General features: G+C 42.2%; 2 protein-coding genes and 1 non-coding gene across 3 annotated transcripts in view; 2 read left to right on the plus strand and 1 right to left on the minus strand.

Moving 5' to 3' along the window:
* Positions 1-1,789: 1,789 nt before the first annotated feature.
* RNASE9 (ribonuclease A family member 9 (inactive)) overlaps positions 1,790-25,045 on the minus strand; it is a 126,091-nt gene continuing 102,835 nt past the window's right edge. Inside the window, exons 6-7 of the transcript XR_014137808.1 lie at positions 24,563-24,627; positions 1,790-2,038 (exon numbers count right to left, since the gene is read on the minus strand). The gene's annotated coding sequence lies outside the window, so the exon portion shown is untranslated. The remainder of the gene's footprint in view (positions 2,039-24,562; positions 24,628-25,045) is intronic.
* Positions 2,179-11,179, plus strand: PNP (purine nucleoside phosphorylase). The gene is made up of 6 exons (XM_060619089.2): positions 2,179-2,311; positions 5,657-5,826; positions 9,216-9,319; positions 9,513-9,688; positions 9,799-9,989; positions 10,555-11,179. Exons 1-6 carry the CDS (start codon positions 2,301-2,303, stop codon positions 10,770-10,772), a joined length of 870 nt encoding a protein of 289 aa, XP_060475072.1. The 5' UTR covers positions 2,179-2,300; the 3' UTR covers positions 10,773-11,179.
* On the plus strand, positions 6,644-6,794 carry LOC132670683 (U12 minor spliceosomal RNA). The gene has a single exon (XR_009606888.1). It is a non-coding gene; the product is annotated as a U12 minor spliceosomal RNA (small nuclear RNA).

The following is a 25,045-nucleotide window of genomic DNA, read 5'->3' on the forward strand; positions in this document are numbered from 1 at the left end:
GCTTGAATAAAACAGACCCCTGGTTTTGTCCTGTCTTACCCTCCATACCTACAAATGAGTCTGTTGATAATCAGACTTAAAAAGGAATATTTTGCACTCCCACAGAATATATTTTTGCCCATGCCTATAAGTGACAACCTTGGACATTTACCTGCCTAGACAGTCAGAAAAGAATGGGACAATATCTCCTAGGTTATTCAATTTCTCCCTTCACTATACTTCAATTGGTCACAGGGATCTTTCCTGCCCTAAACACTTACCATAGAAACAAGAGAGTTTTCTATCCATTATAAATGACTACCCAGATGACAACTCCTCCAAATAGGAAGACAATGGCTACACACATTCTCAGGACTGTGACCTCCCACAGGGTACAACCCTAATGAAAGAATGGATTTGGGGATCCATTTTGGGATCCTTTTTTGGAATCCTTTTTCCTGGCAGGATCTGCTGCAAATGAGGCCATGGTTAAGAATCTGCCCTAGACTGTTAATAGAATAGCCAGATCTGGGGGTGGGGTGGGGGGGCTGGGTGGCTCAGCTGGTTAAGCATCCGACTCTTGATCTCAGCTCAGGTCTTGATCTAGGGTTGTGACCCTGCTGGGCTTGGAGCCTACTTTAAAAAGAAAAAAAAAGAATAGCCTGATCCACTGCTAGGGCCATTAGAGCTCAGTGGTCTCTAGATTCCCTTGCCTGAGTTGTACAAGACAACAAAAGAGATTTGGATTACTTCCTGGCTGTTGACTGAGTCTGTGCCATCCATAATACTTCCTGCTGCGCAACTAGATTAACACCTCATAGCAGGCTGAATTGGAAACTTAAACTGGCCATCATTAAAAGGAGTTTCTTTCAGCCCTCTAACTCAGTTTAATTTTAAGTTTTCAGACTTTTTCAGTTGACTCCCCACAGGACTCCCCTTCTAAGATCTGGATTACAAATAATCATACTTATTATTGTTCTTATGTGTTCCTTTTTAATTATAATTACATTACTGATGCTTTGTATGTCTCACTGTTGTTTGACCATCTAAAATGTCAAAATTATGGACACACTAAGGCTTAAAATAAAATGATCAACCATGGCTATCCATTGGCAACCCCTGAAGACAAGTCAACTATCAACTTCATGGACTTTTAAGATGAGGACAATGCCCAAGACTTGCTTCCTGAAAACCTCTTTGTTGCTGTGACTGTATGGTCTTAGTGACATTCTTTATAACATTTCATTTTCCCTCCTCTGTGGGACATGACCTTCTAGGAATGAACCTTCCTAGATAAGTAGACAACAGATGATCCAATGGTTGATCATTAATGCTTTCCAAGGAAAAATCTTGGTCAGAAGGGGAAAACATGAAAAGAAAAAATTGAAATGGAATTACTCCTGTCAGGAAAAATGGAGCCAGAAGGCCATTAGGGAAGTGGGGCTTATGCAAGTCCACCTCTGCAGGGAACATGAACTTTAAGTATAGTTCACTGCCAAACTGCAACATCTTGGCTTCCTGCAGTCCCAGAAAGCAAGCTGGAAATTTAACAGAAATTAGACTGTTTTAGCTAATCATTGTATGTAAGTTACATCATATGTAAGTCTTCTTGGAATCCCCCCTCTGCACCCCCCCTTTTTTTTTTTTTTTTGCCTTTAAAGACCCTCTGCTTTTTCCCCCCCGTCAGTGGAGCACTGTTTGGTTTTCCTCCCAAATCTAAGTCTTCCAAATTGCAGTTCCTAGGACTGCAAAAAAAAATTTGCCGCCTTGATGCAAATTTTGTTTGACACATCTCAGACACAGGCTCATTTAATTTTCTTCTGGAGTTGCAGGATACAAGGTTTAAATATTTCTCTTCAAATCCCTCATGGTTTGCTCTAGACACAATCGGGAATGAGGTTCCAGATAAAAGGTTTTCGGGGCCCTCTTCCGGGTTCCAGCCCTCATCTCCAATAGGCTTCCTTGAGGGAAACTTCGGCCCTGAGGACGAAAGTGGGTGCAGGGATGCTTTGGTAGACTTCCCCAGGGAGTAGGGTGCGGCGCGAGTCAGGTTCCAGCTCTGCAAAGAATGCAGATTAAGTTGTTAGCCTAGCCTCGGGCGATTGAATCTGGGTGTGTCGCCATGGAAATGGGGGCCGGCCTGCGTGTTCGGCTGCTATTGGCTGGGGACTCCAGGCTGGGATATAAGCCAGCTGCGAGTAACAGTACACTCACAGTATACACCGCACCCGGCGAGGACAGCTCAGCGCAGGGCGGCGCAGCTCAGCAGACCGGATCCGAGCGGAGAAGGGCGGGCTCCTCGAGAGGGCGGCGGTGGCACCATGGAGAACGGGTGAGACGAGCACCAGGCCCGGGCAACCCGGGAAGGGGAATGGCTGTCACTGAGACCTGGAAGCCCGGCACCTGGGCCCCGAGAGGGCCAGGAGAGAGAGCGAATGCTCTGGAGATGTAGAGACCGCTGGCGGGGGAGCCCGTGTCGCGGCAGGGCGGCAGAGCAGTGAGGCGGCCAGCGACAGCCGGGGCGCACGCGGGAATCGGGTAGTGATGGCCCCACCGGAGCAGGAAGGGGACACGGTGTGGTACCGTGCACTCTACTTGGGAAAGGGGGCGGGTGTGTTTATGTGCGTGTGCGCCGGCACTGAGGTGCAAGTTGTAGGGGAAGCGTACTCTCTCTCCCCCAGCCACCCCGACCGGCATACCGGGAAGAGGTCAACCCACCCCTTGTGCTTTTCACTCCCTTTGCAGAGTCTAGGTAAAGCTGCGAGGCTCTTTTGGTGCCCGTATCTGGAGTTCCTCCTTCAGAGGAGAGATGTCTGAAGTTCTCTCAACACCTTTCTTCCCACCAAATTGGAGATCCAATTAAAATAAGTTGGGGACTGGGCGGCTGGCTGTGATTCTTGATCTCAGAGTATGTGACTCTTGATCTCAGAGTCGTGAGTTCAAGCCTCACGTTGGGCGTGGAGCCTACTCACAATTTAAAAGAAAAATTTATTTTTTTTATTTAGGAAAAAATTTTTAATGTTTATTTTTGAGAGAAACGTAACGTGAGCGGGGGAGGGGCAGAAAGAGGGAGACACAGACTCCCAAGCAGGCTCCAGGCTCTGAGCTGTCAGCACAGAGACCAGCACGGGCTCGAACTCATGAACCGTGAGATCATGACCTGTGCGGAAGTCCCAAGCTTAACCGACTGAGCCACCCAGGCGCCCCTAAAAGAAAAGTTTTAGGGGCACCTGGATGGCTCAGTTGGTTGGGTGTCCGACTTCGGCTGAGGTCATGATCTCACAGTTCGTAGGTTGGAGCCACACGTCGGGATCTGTGCTGACAGCTCAGAGCCTGGAGCCTGCTTTGGATTCTGTGTCTCCTCTTTCTCTGCCCCTCCCCTGCTCACGCTCTGTCTGTCTCTCTCTCTCTCTTTCAAAAATAAATAAGCATTAAAAAAATTAAAAAAAAAAAGAAAAAGAAACATTTTAAATAAGTTGGGGATGAAGTCTCCAAGGAGAGAAGGAAATCCTTATTAATTGGACTGAACAATAGACTCTGCCCTTTCCTCCTACCTCCCACCTCTGAAAATTCTTCTGTCTGCTTTGGCCCCAGAAATCCCAGTCCAAGTCACCAGAATCAGGGACCACAGTGGCTTTTGGATGCACAGGGATCCAGGGTGTTCTTGGGGAACTGATGGCCCATTGAAGAAGTCCTATAAGTCGTTGCTAGATATGCTAGGTGGCCAGGGCTTCATACTTCTTTCTTTTTTTTTTTTTTTTTTTTTTTTTTTTTGCACCTCTTGGGGATGCCATTTGATTAACTTTTAATCATTTCATTGCTTCTCTCTCCATCATCCTGTGATTCCATCTCCTCTGTCCCTTACCCAGCTACTTCCCTGAGGGTAGCCTGTTGTAGAGTCATCTGGTTTCAAAGGCTCTGCTTTTGAAGAGAAGGATTTCCTTTGGAGGCTTGGTTAGCTGTGTTCAGCTCTGTCATACCTCAGTTCCACTTGTCCCCCACTTCAACATTTCATTTTTCCAGATAGGGGTTTGAGAATTGGACTGGAATTGTGAGAAAAATTCTGGGTTGGTTCTTGGGGATGTATGGGCACGGTAAGTGTATGTGGTTAAGATGTATGGGTATGACAAGTGTATGTGGTTAGGTCTCTGAAGGGCAAAGAACCTTGGTGAAGAGAAGGGAGATGGGAGAGGGCAGGGAGGAGAACAAAGGCAGGGAGGAAGATTCAAGTGCTTTGGACTCAAACCCTGACATAATAGAGTCTTAACTGGTAAGGTTTTGGAACTTACTGATAAGTTTTTAATTAATTTTAAAACTGTACCTATAAGACAGGCGGGGTCAAGACAGGTGCTGCCAATTACTTCCTTTTTACCCGAGGAAAGAATTTGAAACACATTTATTTGCTTAAAAAGACAGAATTGAGACTAGAACCCAGGTTGAGTTCTGCCTTCCTCTTGACCAGAAATAAGTAAGCCTGGTTTTTGAATGAGAATTACCTAGGACACTATTGTGGATCCCCAGAATTACGGATCTCTAGGATTGGGCTCCAGAATTTGTATTTTCTTTCTTTCTTTAAAAAAAATTTTTTTTAATGTTTATTTTTGACAGAGACAGAACATGAGCGGGGGAGGGGCAGAGAGAGAGGGAGACACAGAATCTGAAACAGGCTCCAGGCTCTGAGCTGTCAGCATAGAGCCCAACGGGGGCTGGAACTCACAGACCATGAGATCATGACATGAGCCGAAGTCGGACGCTCAACCGACTGAGCCACCCGGGCGCCCCTAGAATTTGTATTTTCAAGCAGATGCTGAAATAGTTCTGTTTCAGCCACTGACCACCAAAGTTGTGGACTACTCCATCTGCTTTTTTATGCTTGTCTAGTCACTGGTCTTGAATTACTGCTTGCAATTTCATTTGACAGGGATCTGTATTTTATTGGTCTGGGTATCCCAGAATAGGGATCTGGGGGAACTAACTGGCACATAGATTTCTACTCTGGAGTGTTCCCATTGCCTTTTTTTTTTTTTTTTTGGTCAACCAATAAAAGTGTCTGAGGGAGGAATTGGAGGGCAAGGGTCCAAAAGGAAATTGGGTTTATCCCTGCCCTCAGGGTAGTGTTAATCACATTTTGAGTGTCCTTACTGATAAGTAGGGTAGGAGGATTATATTGGGTTTGTCACTGCCCTAAGGAAGGTCTTAATGCCATTTTGAATATACTCTTTAGCCTTCATCCTCAAATCCAGCCCTTTTACTTCTTTGATTCAATTATTTCCCTGTACTTCTATGTAGACTTATCATCCCTTCCTCTCTAAATCTTTGTCATAAAGAGAGATAATTAAACCTGCTAGTGGTAGCAAAACTGAAGTTGGGGTTGGGGGTGGAAACATAGGCACCATTAGCTTTTGCCAGGCTATAGAATGAGGAGGGACTTTCCCATCAGACTTTCAGTGGGTCTGATTCAGAAAGTGGGTCTGATTCAGAAAGAGGAGTGGGTAGGTGGATGAGCTTAGCTTGGACCCTGCTGAGAGAGGATCCTCCCTTCTGGGGCAGCTCTTTGGCCCCTTCTGTGTCCCTTCCCACCCCAGCACTCCTAGCAGCCTTTCTGCACTGAAGGTCATTAGTCTATGATGCCCTTGGGAGGGGAGCAAAACTTAACTTTCATTTTCCTTTTTCCTAGATTTACATATGAAGATTATCAGAACACTGCAAAATGGCTTCTGTGCCGCACCAACCACCGACCTCAAGTGGCAGTGATCTGTGGTTCTGGGTTAGGAAATCTGGTCAATAAATTAACTGAGGCCGAGAGCTTTGACTACAGTGAGATACCAAACTTTTCCCAAAGTACAGGTACTGGCAAAGGGGAGTGAGGGATTGAACTGAGGGATACTGATGGGATTCTGATGAGAAGGTCTGCTTTCACCAGGCCTGCACCTGATTATCCTGTATAGCATTTGACTAAAGACAACTTGTTTAAGAGAGGGAAAAAGACCACTATGAATCAGAATGACTTTAGAAGGAAACTCCCCCAGTAGAAATTTCATGATAGATTGGGCATGTGTGTGGCAATGATACCATATGATGACATATTTCCTATGCTGTAATGATCAGAGCCCCTTAAAGCTTTACAGCACCTCACTCACACTCTCCTCCCCCATCCACACCAGGATACCCACCACTTGCACATATCCCTCCCATTTCTTTCAGTCTGCAGGTTAAATGGACAAAGTAGTGCCTATAACTTCCCGGGACAAAGTCAGGCGACCCCTGTCCTATGTCTTCCTGCCATTCCCAATCTCCCCAGCTCTAGCTCTTGTCCCATGATAAGGCACTCACTGGTGCGCAGCAACAAATGAACACTGCCATGTTCTTGCAGACAAAATACACAGATAACACATGAACACACAAGACCTGATTCACACTGACCCTTTGAAGGAGGGAAGGAAGCAGGTGTTATCTGTGCACTGTGGAGCAATAATGGATCTGAGGGTAGCATATCCAGCATCCTAATAGCTGCCAGAAAACTCTAAAGCTGTGGTTTAGAAAAGAGCCAGGTGTGGGGTACCTGGCTGGCTCAGTGGGTAAAGCATGCAACTCTTGGTCTCAGGTCATGAGTTCGAGTCCCATTTTGGGGGTAGCCTTTATTTAAAAAAAAAAGGGAAAGGCCATGCCTTAAACTTCATGAGTAAGGAAAATAACAATTCAGGGTGACACCTGAATCCTCCCAGCTAATGTGAGATGGATTTTTGAGCAAGTAAAGGTTGCCCCTAATGTGACTCACCTACTTTGTGAGATGTTTGAGAGTCACGATCTGTCCATCCCCTTTTAATACTGAAAAAGTAGACTGGTATGAAAGAAAAATGAGGTTGAGAAGGTGCTTGTTTCCTATAAGTGATAACTTGGATTAACCCTGAGGGTTTATGGGTCCACTGTGGGCAACTCCTGGAGTGGCCCTGCACTTTCCTTCACTACTCTCCACTTCCCTTCACTATTAGCCATGTTGGCTGAATCTTTTTTTTTATATATAATTTTTTTAATGTTTATTATTTTTGAGAGAGAGAGAGACAAAGCACAAGTGGGGGAAGGGCAGAGAGAGGGGGAGACCCAGAATCCCCAGCAAGCTCCAGGCTCTGAGCTGTCAGCACAGAGTCCTTGTGGGGCTTGAACCCACAAACTGAGATCATATCCTGAGCCGAAGTCGGTCACTTAACCGAGACCCCCAGGTGTCCCCTTCTTTTTTTTTTTTTTTTTTAAGTTATTTTGAGAGAGCAGGGGAGGGGTAGAGAGGGAGAGAGACTCTCAAGCAGGATCTGATACGCTCAGCGAGGAGCCTGACTCAGGGCTGGATCCCAGGACCTGTGACATCATGACCTGAGCCAAAATCAAGAGTCAGATGCCTAACTCACTGAGCCACCCAGGCACCTCCGCCACTGCCCCCCACCCCTCCCATGTTGGCTGAATCTTCTAAATTTACTGAAATTTTCTAATGGCCTGTGAAACTGTTTTCACCTATGATTCATGAACGTTAGGTTAACAACCTTAGCCAGTTCTCTGGAAAAAAGGGGTGGGAGGGACCAAGTAAATTAAGGAGAAGGGTAGTTTATTTGGTTTACTTATTAATTCTCAGATAACTAACTTCCCATGATTTATTAATTTTATAAATTTCTACCTTCTGTCCTCTTTTCCCCAGAGAGTTAAGACTTTGCACATATATTTTTCCAAACCCGTTGGAGCAAGATTGGAAGACCAAAGCAGGGAGGTGGGGGTGGGGGTTGGGTAAAGAAATATTAAACCGAGAGGGAGGGCAAAGGGCAAAAAGTTTCCTAAGGGAAAGAGCAATGACATTGACCCCACCTGCCACTCCTTCTTCCCACTGAGAAGGGCACTGCAGTAAGTGATTAGTGGATTAATTTTTAAACTTTATTAGCCTATTTTTTATACTCAGGTTTTCCTAACTCTGCCACCTCTGCTCTATTACTGGAATTTTTTTTTTTAAATAAGCTCTTTTGTCTCTGACTCTCCCTGAACTCTTCCTCTTGATTTTGGTCCCTCTCTCTTGGACCACCCATTCCCTAGGGGATAGGTTGGCTGCCTCCATTAGAGGAGAAATGCTAGATAAGGGAAATGGTAATAATGGTTATTATGTCTGTGTGGGGAGTTATTTTTGCATTCCCACACCCCTGCAGGGCCCATTTGGGCTATGTATTACCACAGGACTGTTTTGTGGGTCATAATGGAGAAGCCTTGTAGGGGTCCAAACTCAGCCCCTCCCCCTGTTGTTCAGTAATCTCTTCAGGACCCTCATATACTATGAACTCCCTTTCAAGAGTGAGGAGGCACATGGTTTAGTTAGGGTAATAAATATGGAGACATATTTGGAGAATTTAAAAATTTTGGAAAAGTCTATAAGGACTGCATTTGCTACATTTATTATTACCCACTTTTTCTTTTTTCTTTTTTTTTTTTTTTGCTCACTTTTATTCTCTTACAATATGGCTTTCTCATTCTTTTGAAGTTTCTTAAAAAGAAAAAAAACCTTTCCTTAAGGCACCTGGGTGGTTCAGTTGAGCCAACTTGATATTGGCTCAGGTCATGATCCCAGGGTTGTGGGATCGACCCCCGTGTCAGGCTCCATGCTTAGCATGGAGAATCTTTAGTTTAAGCTTAAGAGAATTTTAGCTTAAGATTTCTCTCTCTCCCTCTGTTCCCCTCCCCCACTCACACACTCTCTCTCTGTAAAAACAATTAAGGGGTGCCTGGGTGGCTCAGTTGGTTAAGCATGTGACTTCAGCTTAGGTCATGATCTCACGGTTTGTGAGTTTGAGCCCCACATTGGGCTTGGCACTGACAGCTCCGAGCCTGGAGCCTGCTTCAGAGTCTGTGTCTCCTCTCTCTACCCTTCCCCTGCTATGCTCTCTCTCTCTCTCTCAAAAATAAATAAACATTAAAAAAATAATAAAATAACAAAAAATCTTTCTTTTGATATGTGGTTCACATTGAGCATCCTTATCCATTAGCTCTAATCTCAGGATGTACTTATATACTCATTTGTAAGCTTATGATTTGTTCCTGTCTCCACCAGACTTCAGCTTTCTGAAAGTGGAGTTAGTAATGTCATCCTTTGCTTAATTATACCCTCTCATGTTGAGCACCATGAGTTGGCTTGTACTAGGTGCTCAGTGGATATGTGTTGTATGAAAACATCATCCTGTTCTTCTTTCTTTCTATTTTGTACACAGTGCCAGGTCATGTTGGTCGACTGGTGTTTGGGTTCCTGAATGGCAGAGCCTGTGTGATGATGCAGGGCAGGTTCCACATGTATGAAGGCTACCCACTCTCAAAGGTAATTCAGGGGCATAAGCCTGGTCTGGAAGAAGGGGGAGAGAGTTCTCAGTCTCTTTTTATGACCTATCTACCTGGGCTAGGTTGACTTTGGTCCCCTCCTTTCTCTTTCGTGGTGTGTATCATGCATGTCTGTGGGTAGATTGGTGAAATTTTAAAGAACTCTTTCTGATCTTTTATGTTTTGTTTGTAAGGTGACATTCCCAGTGAGGGTTTTCTACCTTCTGGGTGTGGACACCCTAGTGGTCACCAATGCAGCTGGAGGACTCAACCCCAAATTTGAGGTTGGAGATATCATGCTGATCCGCGACCACATCAACCTACCTGGTTTCTGTGGTTTGAACCCTCTCAGAGGGCCCAATGAGGATAGGTATGTATCTTGCAAATTTTTTTTTTAATAGCTGGGTACAGTTTAAGGACTTGTCTGGGGGTCAGAACTCATTATGTTCCAGTAATCTGAGATTCCAACCTGTGCCCTAGGTTCGGAGTTCGTTTCCCTGCCATGTCTGATGCCTATGACCGGGATATGAGACAGAAGGCTCACAGTGTCTGGAAACAAATGGGGGAGCAGAGAGAGCTTCAGGAAGGCACCTATGTGATGTTGGCAGGCCCCTCCTTTGAGACTGTGGCCGAGTGTCGGCTGCTGCAGAAGCTGGGGGCAGATGCTGTTGGTGAGAAGGGGAACCGACTGGAGGCTTGAACAGGGAGGGATCTGGTAAAATAGGGATGGAAAGGTGTAAGATTGTAGACCTAGACCGTAAAGTGAGAGATCTGACTTAAGGGAAGATTGAGTTAAACTGACTTTAAAGGTGTTGGGGTTTGGTGTGTTATAGCATTAAACCTCCCTACCCAGCACCTAGGGCTTTAACAGCTATAATGCTAATGACCCATCCATGATTTGATGTTTCTGAAGATTGTTCTAAAAAATATAGCCGCTTTCTGTACCTCTGGCTGGAAGATGGAACCGCATCATTAGAACTGACTTCAAAATGACCACAAACAGAAATAAAGCATTGCAGTGGTAATACTTATAAGAAATGTGTAAGGTCCTCTGAGGCCCCACTCTTTTAAGCAATACAGAATAACCTAAGCTAGACAAGAAATCAGCTGTTTCTTTGGATGTTTTTTTGAGATGTGGAATTGTCAATGAGGTAATGAATGGGGATGAGGGCAGAGGGTAAAGAAAAGAGTCATTTGAGGGTCCTGACAGTTGTTTTCCCTCTCTCTTCTCATCAGGCATGAGCACAGTACCAGAAGTTATAGTTGCAAGGCACTGTGGACTTCGAGTCTTTGGCTTCTCCCTCATCACTAACAAAGTCATCCAGGATTATGAAACCAAGGAGAAGGCCAATCATGAGGAAGTATTAGAGTCCGGGAAAAAAGCTGCACAGAAATTGGAACAGTTCGTCTCTATTCTTATGGCTAGTATTCCACTGCCTGGCAAAGGCAATTAACCAGCCCTGGAGTGGTCTGGCCTCTCCCTAATAGGATCCAAGTAGCTACTACCTGCTTTGGCCCCTTGCTGGGGTCATGTGCCTCTGCCCTTAAGTAGTAGGAGAAAGGAGAGGAAGATCCACCATTTCTCCCACCAGACTCTTCTGTGCTGGCTCCTCTTTTGCTCAGTTGTCTCAATAGTTTCCACCCCTGTTCTTCCTCAAGAGCTGGGGCCCAAGCCCTATCACACAGCCATGTATATGCCCTAGGTGTGATTTGGGCTGTTGAACTTGGCACAGGTACCTACTACTATCTTTCTGAGATAAGATGATTTCACATTCCTGAAGACTCAGTCTGCCTCGCACAAGTCCAATACCTCTTGGACTCGAATACTATTCATATTTTGAGAATAAAAAAGATGAAATAATTTAATGTTTAGTGCATTTTGGGATAAGGCTTGGAGCACAGGCCAAGTTTGGCATGAAAGACTGAGATCACATGTCCAGTGTGATCTGCTTCTGAGACGAGCTACTAAAAACTGAGATGAGGTGGTGTGTAAATGCAGGAAAGGATGAAGGAAAGCCAAAGATGAGAGATAAAGATGTCAGAAGATGAATAAGGAAGAGCTAACACCTGGCACAAGATGGCAGCTTTCCTCAGACCAGTCTTGCCTCTGACCTTAGCCTTCTGATTGTGCTGCTCCCTGTCTATGCCCTCATGAATATCTGAACCGTCTCACTGGTCTCACTGTTCCACAGTGGCTACTTCTTAAGCCTTAACTGTTTCCTGTTGTTTTCTTTCTCCTCCCTACCCTAACTTCTGCCATAATTAAGGACAACCCAACATTCCTTCTCTGCATTCTGACAATGCTGTAGCAAATACTGAATACTAGAATACTACATCTTTCTCTGCCAGCAGCCACTCCATGCAGATTAGAGTCCTGCCAGCCCCAGGCAAACCTGTGAAGTTGACTCATACTTCACTTCTTAGAGCACTTCCTTTCCTTCCCTCCTCGTTTCCTTTCTGGGTTCTAGTCTTTTGACTTTTGCTCAGTCAGAACCCCCCTGTCACACAGCATCTAGGTGTTGCCCTTTGTTGGTTCACTGCACTATTTTTCACTTACCAGTTTGCATTCAGCTGACTGGATGGCATGTTTCAAAACCACACTACCCTCCCAGGCCTCTTTACCTTTTGATAAAAGATCTAGCTGGATGAGCCTCTAATAGTAATGGCATTTCAATAGAAATTTACAATAGAAAGCTTTTAAAACCTCTTTTAAATCCTTTGGTAACTAACCAACTTACCTGAGCCTAACACAAAAAGCATTCTGGAGTGGCCCTGTCACCACCCCCACCAGCTCTAAAACCCTACCTGGACCTTGAGACAAACTGCTAGCATCTGCCATTTGTCCATAAGCAAGCTGGTTTAGAGGAAAGTACTGTGTCCTTCAGATATATATGCAACTTGTTCATCTAATGAGATGGTTTATAAACATTTCTTTTAATCAAGTTATTGAATTACCTCTATAACACTCAGCTAAGAATGTTAAATTGAGAATATAACAAAGGTTCTCTTTAACTGCCCTTTAATCTTAAGAGATATATTTGTGAAACCATTAACTGTTACTATAAGACAGTATAGGATATTCTACACATTACATACAATGGGAGCCCAAAGGATAGACCAGTTGTATACACTGGACCTTGAGAATTGGGTTGGGTAAGGGAAGTTTCATAGAAAACTTTTGAGTTCAGTCCTAAAGGACGGAAGGCAGGAAAAGGATTTCACACCAGGTGAGTGAAAGCACAGAGCTATAAAATGTAGTCATGTTCCGTGGGTCATTATCACAACAGGTGTGACTAGAACAGAGGACATGCAGGGCTCTAATGAGATATGGGCAAATACTTGGAAGTTACAAGAGAGTGCATGTGGTGCTCAGCTTTCTCACCCTGATCTGGCTCTTGGTGAGATGGCTCAGGAATGAGAATGGTGCCATCTGAAAAACATGTCCCAGAGAGACTCAGGTGGAATATTTAAGCACATCTTTGGTGTTTAGACTTAGTATATGGGTTTGCCCATTTACCCTGTAAAGGGCATCATAAATTTTGTGATAGAATACTAGATTCAAGAAGAATATTCATTTGTTGTCCTCATGCAAGAGTCTAATTTTTTAGTTCTAAGTATGAAGAATAAGGCTTACTGACTTTACAGAAGTGTTTATTATTATACTCATGTTAGGACATTGAATATCTCCTGTAGTAACAAAATTGTACATTCTTTATAGGAAAACTAAGATATGACAAGGAAAGTAGCTACAGGCAAGTACTATTTAATTATAGGTAATGAGTATCCTAAATGCACTGGAATACTAGGTTCAAGGCCATATGGGCTGGAGAAAGAAAACACAAACACATTGCCTTTGATTTCTCTTTTAAAGTTTATTTTGAGAGAGAGAGAGAGCACAAACGGGGGGCAGGGGGGGAGGGCACAGAGAAGGGGGAAATCCCAAGCAGGCTTCTTACCATCAGCACAGAGCCAGGTCAGGTGTGGGACTTAAACTCATGAACTTGAGATTATGACCTGAGCCGAGATCAAGAGTAGGACGCTTAATTGACTGAGCCACCCAGGCACCCCTTAATTTCTTTTTTGAAGGCTTATTCAATGAGATAATTTACATACAATAAAATTCACACATTTAAACTGTGCAGCTCAATGGCTTTTAGTATTTTCACACATAAGTGCAATCATCCCCACAGTCCATTTTGGAACATTTTCATCAACTCAAAAGAAAACCTTGTACCTTTTAGTTATTCTGCTCCCAACCCTCCTGAAAACCACTAATCTACTCTCTGCTCTGTAAGATAGAACTATTTTGGGCCTTCATATGAAGGGAATTGTAAATAGGATCATATGGACTTTAACTGGCTTCTTTCTCTTAGTATAATGTTTTCAAGGTTCATCCAAGTTGTAGCATGTATCAGTACTTCATTTATTTTCATAATTGAGTACTATTCCACTGTATGGATACACTACATTTTGCTCATCAAGTGTCTTCAAAGTGCCAACCAACTCAACCAAAATGAATGTACCAGTTTAGATGAGCAAGAAAATAAAAGCAAAAGTCAAGGGAGATGGGTCTGGGAGGAGGACCCAGAAAAGGGTAGTTCTTGAAAACAACTGGTGATGACACTATTGCTCTCTAGAGGGGCCTACAAAATGGACATTTTCCTGCATCTCAGGATAGGTGGCAAAAAACACACACACTTCAAGTTAGGGCTTTCTACCCTGGCCCTGTCATTGTCATCTTTATCAATACCAATAATGTTTATTAATCATATACATTGCATACAACATTGTCTTAAAGCCATAAAATAAACTGCTAATAAGACAAAGAGCTTCCAATCTAAGGGGGAGACAGGATATATGCATTAAAAGCTGAATTAGTTGTGCCCTCTATGCCTACTTTTAGTCTTTTCCTATGTTATATTGTCACCATTTGGGAAATTTTTGAAAAAGGAATAATGTGTGAGAAGTAGCACATGCTAAGTGCCAATGATAAAATATGCTATGGGTATTCAAAGGGAACCAACCTGGGATGGGGAGTAGGAAGGACCGGTGAGACTGAGTTAGACCTTACAGAAAACATTGGTGAAGAGGACATGGCAGAAGTTACTGCATGCAGGCAAATTCGAGAATGTTTGATCATTGAACAGAACAAAATGGTGAAATTAAAGACATTGTGAATAGGAGCACTGGGAAATAAGGTGGACAAGGCTAGATTGTTCGGGGGTCTCTTTTCAGGCTGAGGAGTAAGAACCTTCTCTAGGCAATATGACAAGCCATTTAAGGCTTTTTAAGTAGGAATTGATGGGTGAAAATCATGTTACTATTTTGATGGATTGAAGCCTAACGAGAAGCAGAAAGAGTTGTTCTGATGGTAGAAGTACTTTCACCCCAAACTAGCCGTATAGAATAACAGAACCGGTGTTTAGAATTTTTTAATCAGGTTGGAGACTTTTGCAGTATTTAAAAGAATATGCTGTTATAAAGCAAAACGTAAAGGCAAAAGCGCAAGCAATTTGGAAATGAAAAATACATACACTTAAGTCAAATTAGTAGTTTTCTCCTTTTTCAGATTAAAATTTTGAACACATACTTAAAAACTTACTCAACATAAAATGTGTAAAGTTTTAACTCCATCCTGTCCTTCATCTGCCTTTCCTTCCCCACCCCACTGGTAACGACTTAATAGTTTCTCACACATTCTTCCAGTATCTATAAAATATTAACAAATACAAATACACGTTATTTTTTTCTCTTCCTCTTATTGTCCACAGAAGTTAATACATTATATGTGTTCTGCATCATGCTATTTTCTTTAATGTCTTAGAGATGTTTTTGCATCATAATTAGTGTGTTTTTTTATTGACTTAGGTCAGTGCTCTCAAGGACACATGTCTATCACCTCAACATTTTTAGAAGCAAAGGAAGAATATGGCTTTAATGTTTTTTGTTTTTAGCCAATTCCCAGTCCATTTGTTGGTTGCCTTTAGGAATAGAGACAAAGAGGGGTACCTGGGTGGCTCAGTAGTTGGTTGAGTGTCCAATTCTTAATTTCAACTCAGGTCATGATCTCTGGGTTTGTGAGACAGAGCCCCACACTGGACTCTGAGCTGAGTGTGGAGCCTGCTTAAGAGCCTCTCTCTTCCCCCGCCTCTTTCTACTCCTCCTCCCCACTCTCTTTCTCTGTCTCTCTCTTTCTTCCCCTCCCCCATAAATAAGTAAGTAAGTAAGTAAGTAAGTAAATAAATAAATAAATAAATAAAAGTGTATGGTAGGGATAGACATTAGGACTTTAAAAAAATAAAGGACTAGAGACAGAGATAATACCATTGCTGGACATTAGGACTTTGAAAAAATAAAGGAATAGAGACAAAGAGATAATACCACTGCTGTCCCTTTAAAAGGAGAAGGTGGGAGAGACCACAATTGTTCTTCCTCTGCTGTGCCCTCTGGTCTAAATCTGATTTGGCTTAGATTTGCATTCATTTTTCCTTTGTAAACATGCATCTGCTTTTCATAACTACTTTGTGTTTCTAAAGGACATCTTTTGAACAAACACTGGCTCTCTGCCTGGTTTTTCTGTTATTGTAAACTTGAACTTTAATGAAAATGGAAAATTTCCAGTCCTTAATCTTTTTGTCAGAATTTAGGTTTGGAAGAAATCAGATCTGATATTGTTTGGAGTGAATCCTTAGTCTCTGGTTTTCAGGTCAAAACCCCCTACTCTTCTATTTGTTTTTCATTTTCACTTCCGTTCTGAGTTTTTTCATCTTAGGAAATTTATGATCTCTCTTGCCAATCTCTCTTTTTTTCTTGTTTTCTTTCTTTTCTCTCTGTTATTCGTGTTTTTTTTTTTTTTAAATGTTTATTTTTGAGAGAGAGAGAGCGTGAGCAGGGTGGGAGGGGTAGAGAGAGAGGGACACACAATCTGTAGCAGGCTCCAGGCTCAGAGCTCTGGGCTGACAGCCCAGAGGCCCTTGTGGGGCTCTAACTCACAAACCCTGAGGTCATGACCTGAGCCAAAGTCGGACACTTAAGCAACTGAGACACTCAGGCACGCCTCATATTTTTTAAAATGCCATTTCGCTTGTTGGCTATTTGATTTTTGGCCTTAGTCTTCCTTTTTCCTATTTTATTTGGAACTATTTCTACCTGAGCTCCTGCTATAAAAGATTAGTAGGAATATAGTACTACACTATGTGTAGCCTGATCTGCTCTAGTTCTATCAATGCAAACCATCAAAGGTTGCCTGGGGTCAATTCCAGCTCTCAATATCTCACTGCTCCCCTCCCCCCAATCATAATATACAGTTACCATCATTGTTAGTATCCCACTCAGTCCATCAAACAAAGTATGAAAACAATTTGATTGCTGTCAGGGGATGATGTCAATACTTGGCACAGTGTTGTTGTTAATATACTTGTTTCGGAGTGGAAAGGTTCTCACTCTGGACCCATGGATAGGATGTAAGGGAGCCTGTGAAGCTCCTGAAATGCAAAATTATGTGACTTTCTGAATTTGGGGCCCAGGAGAGGGTCATTTCCTTGGATGCTTACTCTGCCAACTCTTCCTCCTCCTTCATAAATGGATAGGAACCACTAGTGCTTAAAAAAAACTAGGATAGAGTTATGGTACAAGTAATTTTGGATATTTTCTGCTACTCTGTCATTCTTTTTGACTGTCTGTCTTCTAGAATATTTCCTACCTACTGATACTTCATTTCAAGATAGCTCTATGGCTGGTCTAAAGACTTGTTAGCAGGATTCCCAAGATCTAGGAAACTGATCCCTGTTATGGTTCCAAAATACTCAATTCAGGAATGTTCTCAGACCAGGATCTACTAGCTTGGAGAGTCCAAGAGAGATGCCTTAAAGAACCAAACTGCATTCTGCAGTAGTATTATGTATCATATGACTCTTAGCCACATGAAGTGCCTCCAGCCAAGGAGGGGCTTTGGGCATATTCACACTCACTTATGAGTACAACTAGGCTGGACTGAGAGATACTGCTATATTTTCCATAGAGTCTAATGTGGCCTTCATTTACTTAGAGTTTCAGTGATAATACACCCTTCTGGTAAAGGTATTGGAGTCAAGATGTTTGTAGCCCTGTCTGAGTTGGAAAATATGTTCATCTCTCTGAGTTATTTTGCAACCTTTAGATAAATAATCCTGCTCAGTTTTTATTCGGAGTATGTCTGTGTCAGGTCTTGTCATCAGTCTGCACCTAGTATTGACATTTAGCAACATAATGGCCACTCAGATAACCATAGCTTTTACCTGACCACCCTGTATTGCTTTTGTCCATTTTTTCCCCTCCATTTATTTTGAAATTTGTCTTTTTGATAATCAGATGTATTATGCCATACACAGAAATACTGGTATGTGTGTGTGTGTGTGTGTGTGTGCATGTGCATGTATGCACATGTATGCAAAAACCAAAATTATTAACTTATAAACTGTTGCCTGCCCATTGAAGCCTTGAAGAAGCTTGAAGCTTTTCAGTGTCTCAGACAGGCATTCATCAAGTGTATTTTTCTGGGCTTCTTGGCAAGAAAAAGAGGAACACATGAGGAGGGTATGTTTATTCACTAACTTAATAAATGTCCCAGGGATTAGAGAACAGAGAAGAACAAGAAAATACTCCTGCCTTCATGGAGTTTACCTTAAATTGGGGGAGTCAATTTGCAAATAAATACAAATGTAAAAAAATCTAAGGTAATGGTAAATGTTAAGAAAAAATAATCAAAGTGAAGGAATGGATAGTAATAGAGGAAGGAAAGGCAAGTTAAAACTACAATCAGATGCCATTTCAAGTCACCAGATGTCTATAATAGATAAGGCAGACATCGAAAATGTTGGCAAGGATACAGAGAAACAAGAACCCTCATGCATCACTCATGGGAACGTAAAATAGTATTGCCACTTTAATATTTGGCAGTTTCTCAAAAAGTTAAGCATAATCCTACCATACGACCCAGTGATTTCACTTCTAGGTATCTACCAAAGAGAAATAAAAACATATCCATATAGAGGCGCCCTGGCTGGCTCAGTCAGTAGAGCATGCGACTCATAATCTTGGGATTGTGAGTTTGAGCTCTATGTTGAGTATAGAGATTACTTAAAAATAAAATCTTTAAAATAATAAAAAAACATAAACACATAAAGACTTACACACAAATGTTCACAGCAACATTACTCATAATAACCAGAAAACAAAAAACTGATGAACAAAATATATGGAATATGTTCAGCAATAAAAGGAAACAAACTACTGACACATGTTATGTCATGGATGAATCTCAAAACATGCTGACTAAAATAATTCAGATACAAAAAAAAAAGAACCTTTACTCTTATTCTACTTATATGAAATGTCCAAAAAAGACAGACTTATAGAGTCTGAAAGTAGATTAGTAGTTTCTTGGGGCTCAGGGTGGAAATGAAAATTAAATGGGCATAAAGGATCTTATTCAGGGGTGAAAATGTTCCCAAACTAATTTATGGTGATGGTTGCATCACTGAGTAAAGTTACGAAAAGTCATTGAATTACACACTTGAAAAGGGTGAATTTTATGATATGTAAAATATGCCTCAGTAAGGTTATTAAAAAAAAAAAAGTAATAAAGGGGAGAACAATTTCAAGTGGATTAGTGCAGGGAAGTCCTCCCTGAAGAGCTGTCATGTGACCAGAGGCCTGAATAAATGAGGGGATGAGCAATGCAATGATTAGGGAAGAGTGTAGACGCAGAAGGTACAGTTAGCATCAAGGTTCTAGGAGGACTTAGCAATTTAGGAGCAGCAAGAAGGCCATGGCATTAGAGTGGAGTGAACAATGGGATTGTGGGAGATAAGGCTGAAGATGTAGGCAGGTGCTCCTGCTGCAATGATTGTATATCCATGTGTGTCCATTTCTGCTTGACCTGCTTTAGGATGGGAGCTGAGGAGCTGGGGTGCTAGGTCAGGAAGACTAGGGAGCTGTGACTGATCCCAGACAAAAGTGGAAGCAATTGGCTGCTTCATCCGGCAGGGAAGGGCAACCTTTTGTGTCAGCAATTGAGAAATCTTCAGCAGCACACCAGGAGAAATTCATCAGGGACTGACTCAGAGGCATAGGTGGGGAAAGTGTTATACAGGAAATTTGGGGAAGGACTGATTTATGGATGGAAGCTTTGCACAGAGGTGTAGTCAGTGGTGACAGAAGCCATTTGTTCCAGGAGAGAAATTTAGATGGAGTATGTTTTGTGTGGGCAGTAGCTTATGAGGGAAGTGTTTGTGGGGAGGAAGGTTATGGAGCTAGTGATACGCATGGGAGCACAGGCAAGAAATATGGTATGTAGGGAGCTTGCTTGGCTGGCTCTGGGTTTGGGGCAACAGAGCAGGGGGTTTGGTGAGAGAGGCCACTGGGGCAGAAGGAAGAGTCCTTGCTTTGGCCTTTAAAAATAGATATGCAGCTTTAAAATAAATTTATTTTATTGTTTTAATCTTTATTTTATTATTAAAAATAAATTTTAAATAAGAATAAATAGAATAAAAGTCTTACATGATTACAAAAACAATACATATTAATGTAGACTAGTTGGACGATACAAAAAAACCACAACAAGAAAAAGGGCAAAAAAGAATGCCTCAGTCAAGATAGGCACTATTACGGGTTTGGTGTACAGACAACGGATTTGACATATTTTTTGGAAATTTTAACGTCCACTTTGTCCCCAACCTTTTACTTTGAAAATCTTGAAGACTGTAGAGAAGTCAAAAGAATAATGTGATAAACACTAGTGTGCCTTCCACCATCAATTTTTAGTATTGTACCACATACACACTTCTTTTTTTTCCTGAGCCATTTGAAAGTAAGATGTTGCAGATATCACATCAGTTCACTTCTTTTCCCCCCCGAAGTTTATTTTTGAAAGAGAGAGAGAGCTTGTGCAAGTCAGGGAGGGGAAGAGAGAGAGGGAGACAGAGGATCTGAAGAGGGCTCTGTGCTGACAGCAGCAAGCCCAGCGCGGAACTTGAATTCACAAACTGTGAGATCATGACCTGAGCCAAAGTTGAACGCTTAACTGACTGAGCCACCCAGGCGCCCTCCATCAGTTCATTTTTAAATACCTTGGCATGAATTTCTTTCTTTCTTTCTTTCTTTCTTTCTTTCTTTCTTTCTTTCTTTCTTTCTTTCTTCTTTCTTTCTTCTTTCTTTCTTTCTTTCTTTCTTTCTTTCTTCTTTCTTTCTTTTTTTAATGTTTAATTTATTTTTGAGAGAGAGAGGGAGAGAGAGAGCACGAGTGGGGGAGGGGCAGAGAGAGACAGAGTCACAGAATCCAAAGCAGGTTCCAGGCTCTAAGCTGTCAGCACAGAGTCCGACGCTGGGCTCAAACTCAAGGACCATGAGATCATGACCTGAGCTGAAGTCTGGCACTAAGCCACCCAGGCACCCATTCTCCTACATAATAACAGTATCTCAGCTGAGAAGATCAATATGAATTCAGGAAGATCTGAATGTCTTACTTATCAATATGTCTTACTACAGATTCTAAATGTTTTCCCTTTTCTTACTTGTCTTATCTTTGAAGGCAGAACTTCAATCACTTACCTGGCTGGCTAAGCCAAAGCAACCGTATGCTAGGGGAGGAAAGAAAGAGACTCTCTAAGGGCATAGAAACTGGGAAGACTGTCAGAAGTCCAGGAGTCTAGGATGCTTCCTTTCCCCCGAGCTCATCTTCCAGGCTGTGGGCTAGAGCTTTGCTTTGGGATCTCTCCCTCTTTTTCTCATTCTCTCTTCCCTCATTTCATCTCTGCTTCACCAAATCTTACTGAGTACCTCTTCTATGCTAATTCTGCACCAACGTCTGCCGACCCAAGTGAACTTGATCTCTAATTTCAAGAAAGTACAGAAAAGGCAGAGTTTCTCTTTGGTGCATGGTTTCTGTCCTGGGCTTTGTAATTTGCCATATAACAGCATCATGCCTATAGGACTGGCTTGTCCATCTGGGGACCTTACCAGGGTGTAGGGGCTTCCCATGGAAAAAGCCTCTGCTCCTTGGACCACTAGTTGCCCCAACAATCATTACTTGACCAGGGCACCAGAGACAGTTTCATGAAGAGAAAGCAAGCCCCTTTACTCTGAAGTTTTAGTTTTATTGTTTTCCCATGGGATGATTCTTTGCACTGGGAAAGTATCTCATTTGCAGATTGAGGGGCACCTGTGTTTACTTTCTTGACCTAGGATCCTTCTTTTCTTTCTTTCTCTTTCTCCTTCCTTTCTTTCCTTCTTTCATACTGTTGTTGACTGTCTTTTGTCCTTTCAAGATTGTTTTCTTACATGAAAGATTGTAAATATTGAGGTCTGTGAGCTAATTTTAACATTTTAGAAATCTTTATGAAAACCACAAGTTTACTGTAAATAAGCCTATGACATGTTAACTAAAACTAAGTTTATTTGAATTGTATCAACCCATTGATACAACCCTGGTTATCTCCTTCTCATTAAAAACTCTGGTAAGTTTTTTTCATTAATATAAATTAGAAAATTAAATTGTGATTCATAAATATAATAGCAAAATCTCAAAACTAAAAATGTTTGGTACTGTCTGCGAATTACATCATGTCAGATCAGCATTTGGTAAATAGTAACCACCATTTGTAAAATCAAACTCCTAATCTACCCAAACTCTTAATCTGTCAATGGGATGGACTGAGAACCCACAGACTCCAGTTTTTGGGGACCAAAATGCAGGCTTAGGCAAGTATAGTGACTTTAGCATCCTCACAACTAAAGTTTAATCCATAAAGCTGTATTCTTCCTCTTTCCTTTTCCCTGAATTCGAGTTGTGTTATCATTCATTGTAGATAGTTTTGCAAGCTGTCTTTAATCTTTTCTTGGAGCAAGGTAAAGTATAAAAGGATACAAACCAACAAGTGTGCAGATATATTGTAAGAAGGAGATTGGGGGGAGCTTGGAGATTAGAAAGAGAAATTCTACATTTGGGGAATTGCTTCTCTATAAGCCACATCTCAGGGTTAAGATGCTGGTTTAGTGCTTAATTTGGAGTCAGAAATGTTTCCTTATCCTCATCCTGGCCTGACTGAACCCCAAAACTGCTCACCACTCCTGCTTACTCAGCAAATATCTCTTCACTATTTGATCTCTCTCTTAAGTCATCGGTGGTTTATTTCCCACTGTATGTATTTTTCAGTGCAGCTCTTGTTTATAGTTTTATTTTGGGAGTGGTTCATATGAGTCAATCCTGTGAGATGGAAAAGCCCCAGACGTACAGACAAAATCATGTGTGGATGTGTGAGTTGAGGACAGGACCCAAGGGGGCTCGGGTAATTGTGTACGGCTTCCACCTCCGGAAGTCCTTTCTGGTGGCCATCCAGCCTTTCCGGATGCCTTTGTTATCTAATCTCGGTCTAAGCAGGAGAAATAATTGCAATTTAATGTTACAATGCTACATGTTATAATATTACTTGTAGGGACTCAAAAGGGCTGGGAATAATAAATTGTCCTTGTGATTAAAAGATTAGAAGCCACCAGTTTAGCTGGTATGTCTTCTTTTGACTTCAGAGGCTTTTTGCTAATTGAGTTAAATGGGGTTCCACTAAAGCTTGTTTGACAACTACCTCAGGTTGAAATATCACATAATGACAATTGTTTGAAAGTTTGGTTCTTTCTCTGTGAAGTTCATTCTTTCAGTATTTTGTGGACATGCTAAAAGAGTTGAGTTGTTATTACCTATCAACCATTTCACAAGTGGTTAATTTCCACTCCAGAAGACACACACACACACACACACACACACACAATCACACATTTCTTTATTAGTGCTCTTTCCTTCTCACTCCCAGTGTCTAGTACCATCATGCACCTCAGGGATTGTCAAGAATCCCCCCAACCTGACAGTCTATTTCCATACTTGGCTTCCTGGAGCAGAGATTTTTAATTTTTTTAAATGTTTATTTATTTTTGAGAAAGAGAGAGAGAGAGAGACAGAGCACGAGCAGGGGAGGAGCAGAGAGAGGGGGAGACACAGAATCCAAAGCAGGCTCTAGGCTCTGAGCTGTCAGTACAGAGCCTGACGTGGGGTTTGAATTCATGACCTGTGAGATCATGACCTGAGCCAAAGTAGGACACTCAACTGACTAAGCCACCCAGGTGCCCTAAGAACAGAGATTTTTGGTCATACTGGTCTGAGTTCAAATGCTGCCCTTGTCACTTAGTCATTTTACTGAGAGTTCCTAAAGCCTTCTTTCCACATTTATAAAATGGAGCTATAGTATCATTTACCTCACAGTGCTAGATGAGAAAATGTAAATAGAGTGCTTGACACAATTCTCTGGTACTTAGCACCTTATATGCTAGCTATCATTTCTCAGAGACAACGCATTTTGTTACAAGGAATCACACTAAGTTGATATTGACTGCAAGCCCAATTGAATGTGTCAAGCATTTTGGGAGTAATTTTGTTTAAAAAAAAAAAAGGCAGGGGAAGGAGATGAATGTTAAAGAAATGAATCTCAAACAGTGGAATCTTACACAGTATGACAAGCTAGTAGGAGAGAATTTTGTTGGAATGTAATGGAAAGAAATCTCAAGAGTCATGAGGTGTCATGAGGTGAGTTTTACCCTGTGTTTCCCAATAACTGGCCCCACATGCAGCCATGTTGACCTGAAGATAATCTGAAAGAGCATTTGTCTAACACAAATGAACAATGCTCATTTTTTTGTCCAGCTTCCTCTCTCCTGGGGCCAGATTGACTACATTTGATCCTGATTTCCTCCAGTGTCACTGTTGGGGGAGGGAATGACAAACAGAGGGCACAGTGCTTCCCACTTTCTTGGTGTCTCTTCTCTGGTCTCCAGCATTGATTCACACATATATACCCCCCTCTCCTGCCCCCTCTTAAGCCCTGAGAACATTCCATTCCCATTCTACTCATGGCAATATCTGGCTGCTGCCCAGTCTCAGATCTGGCATGGCTCAGCTGAAAGACCAGTGTGTGGGTGAGGTTTGCCAGCATTCAGTGCTGAAATAATCTACTTGAGCACTTCCCTCCCTATGCTCACTCTTCCAGGAAATCTCTGGTGTTCTGCAAATGTCCCAGGAGTGGATAGCCAGAAGAGGAAGGCAAAAGTGGGTCAGGGAGTAGTTTGAATTAGTGGATGCAAAAATCCAAAAACAAAACCAAGAAACTGCCCGAACTCACTCATCCCTCATTTCCATTTCTCACAGAGCCCTCAGACTTACTTTGTGTAATTTTCTTCTCCTCCAAGGCGATTTTTAAAAACTTTTTAGTGTGGAAAACTTCAAACCTGCATTGAAGTGGGAGAGAAGGGTATAATTAATCCCCAAGTGCCCACCACCTGCAACTCAATGATAATCAACATTTTGCCCATCTTGTTTCATCTCTCCTCCCTATTTTATTGTTTTTACTTATGTGTTCATTTATTCCGGGAGTATTTTTGAAGCTAATTATGAGTTTATTTTTAATGGATGCTACCCCTCCCCCAGGTTACAGCTGGAAGTGGGCAGAGGACACCATACTTGGTGGGCTCAGGCCCCTGCCCTACCTCCCCAACCCTCCATCACTGCCTCGTGGGCGGAATCAGGCACAAATACAATTCCATAACCTGATTTTTATTCTTCCAATAAATAATGTTGACTACCTTCTTCATTCCAAACACTGTGCTAGGCACTGAGGATAAGAGAGAAGTTAAGAAACTCTCAGTT

This window comes from Panthera onca, chromosome B3, assembly GCF_046562875.1.
Source record: "Panthera onca isolate mPanOnc1 chromosome B3, mPanOnc1 haplotype 2, whole genome shotgun sequence".
In the NCBI taxonomy this organism is placed as follows: Eukaryota; Metazoa; Chordata; class Mammalia; order Carnivora; family Felidae; genus Panthera; species Panthera onca.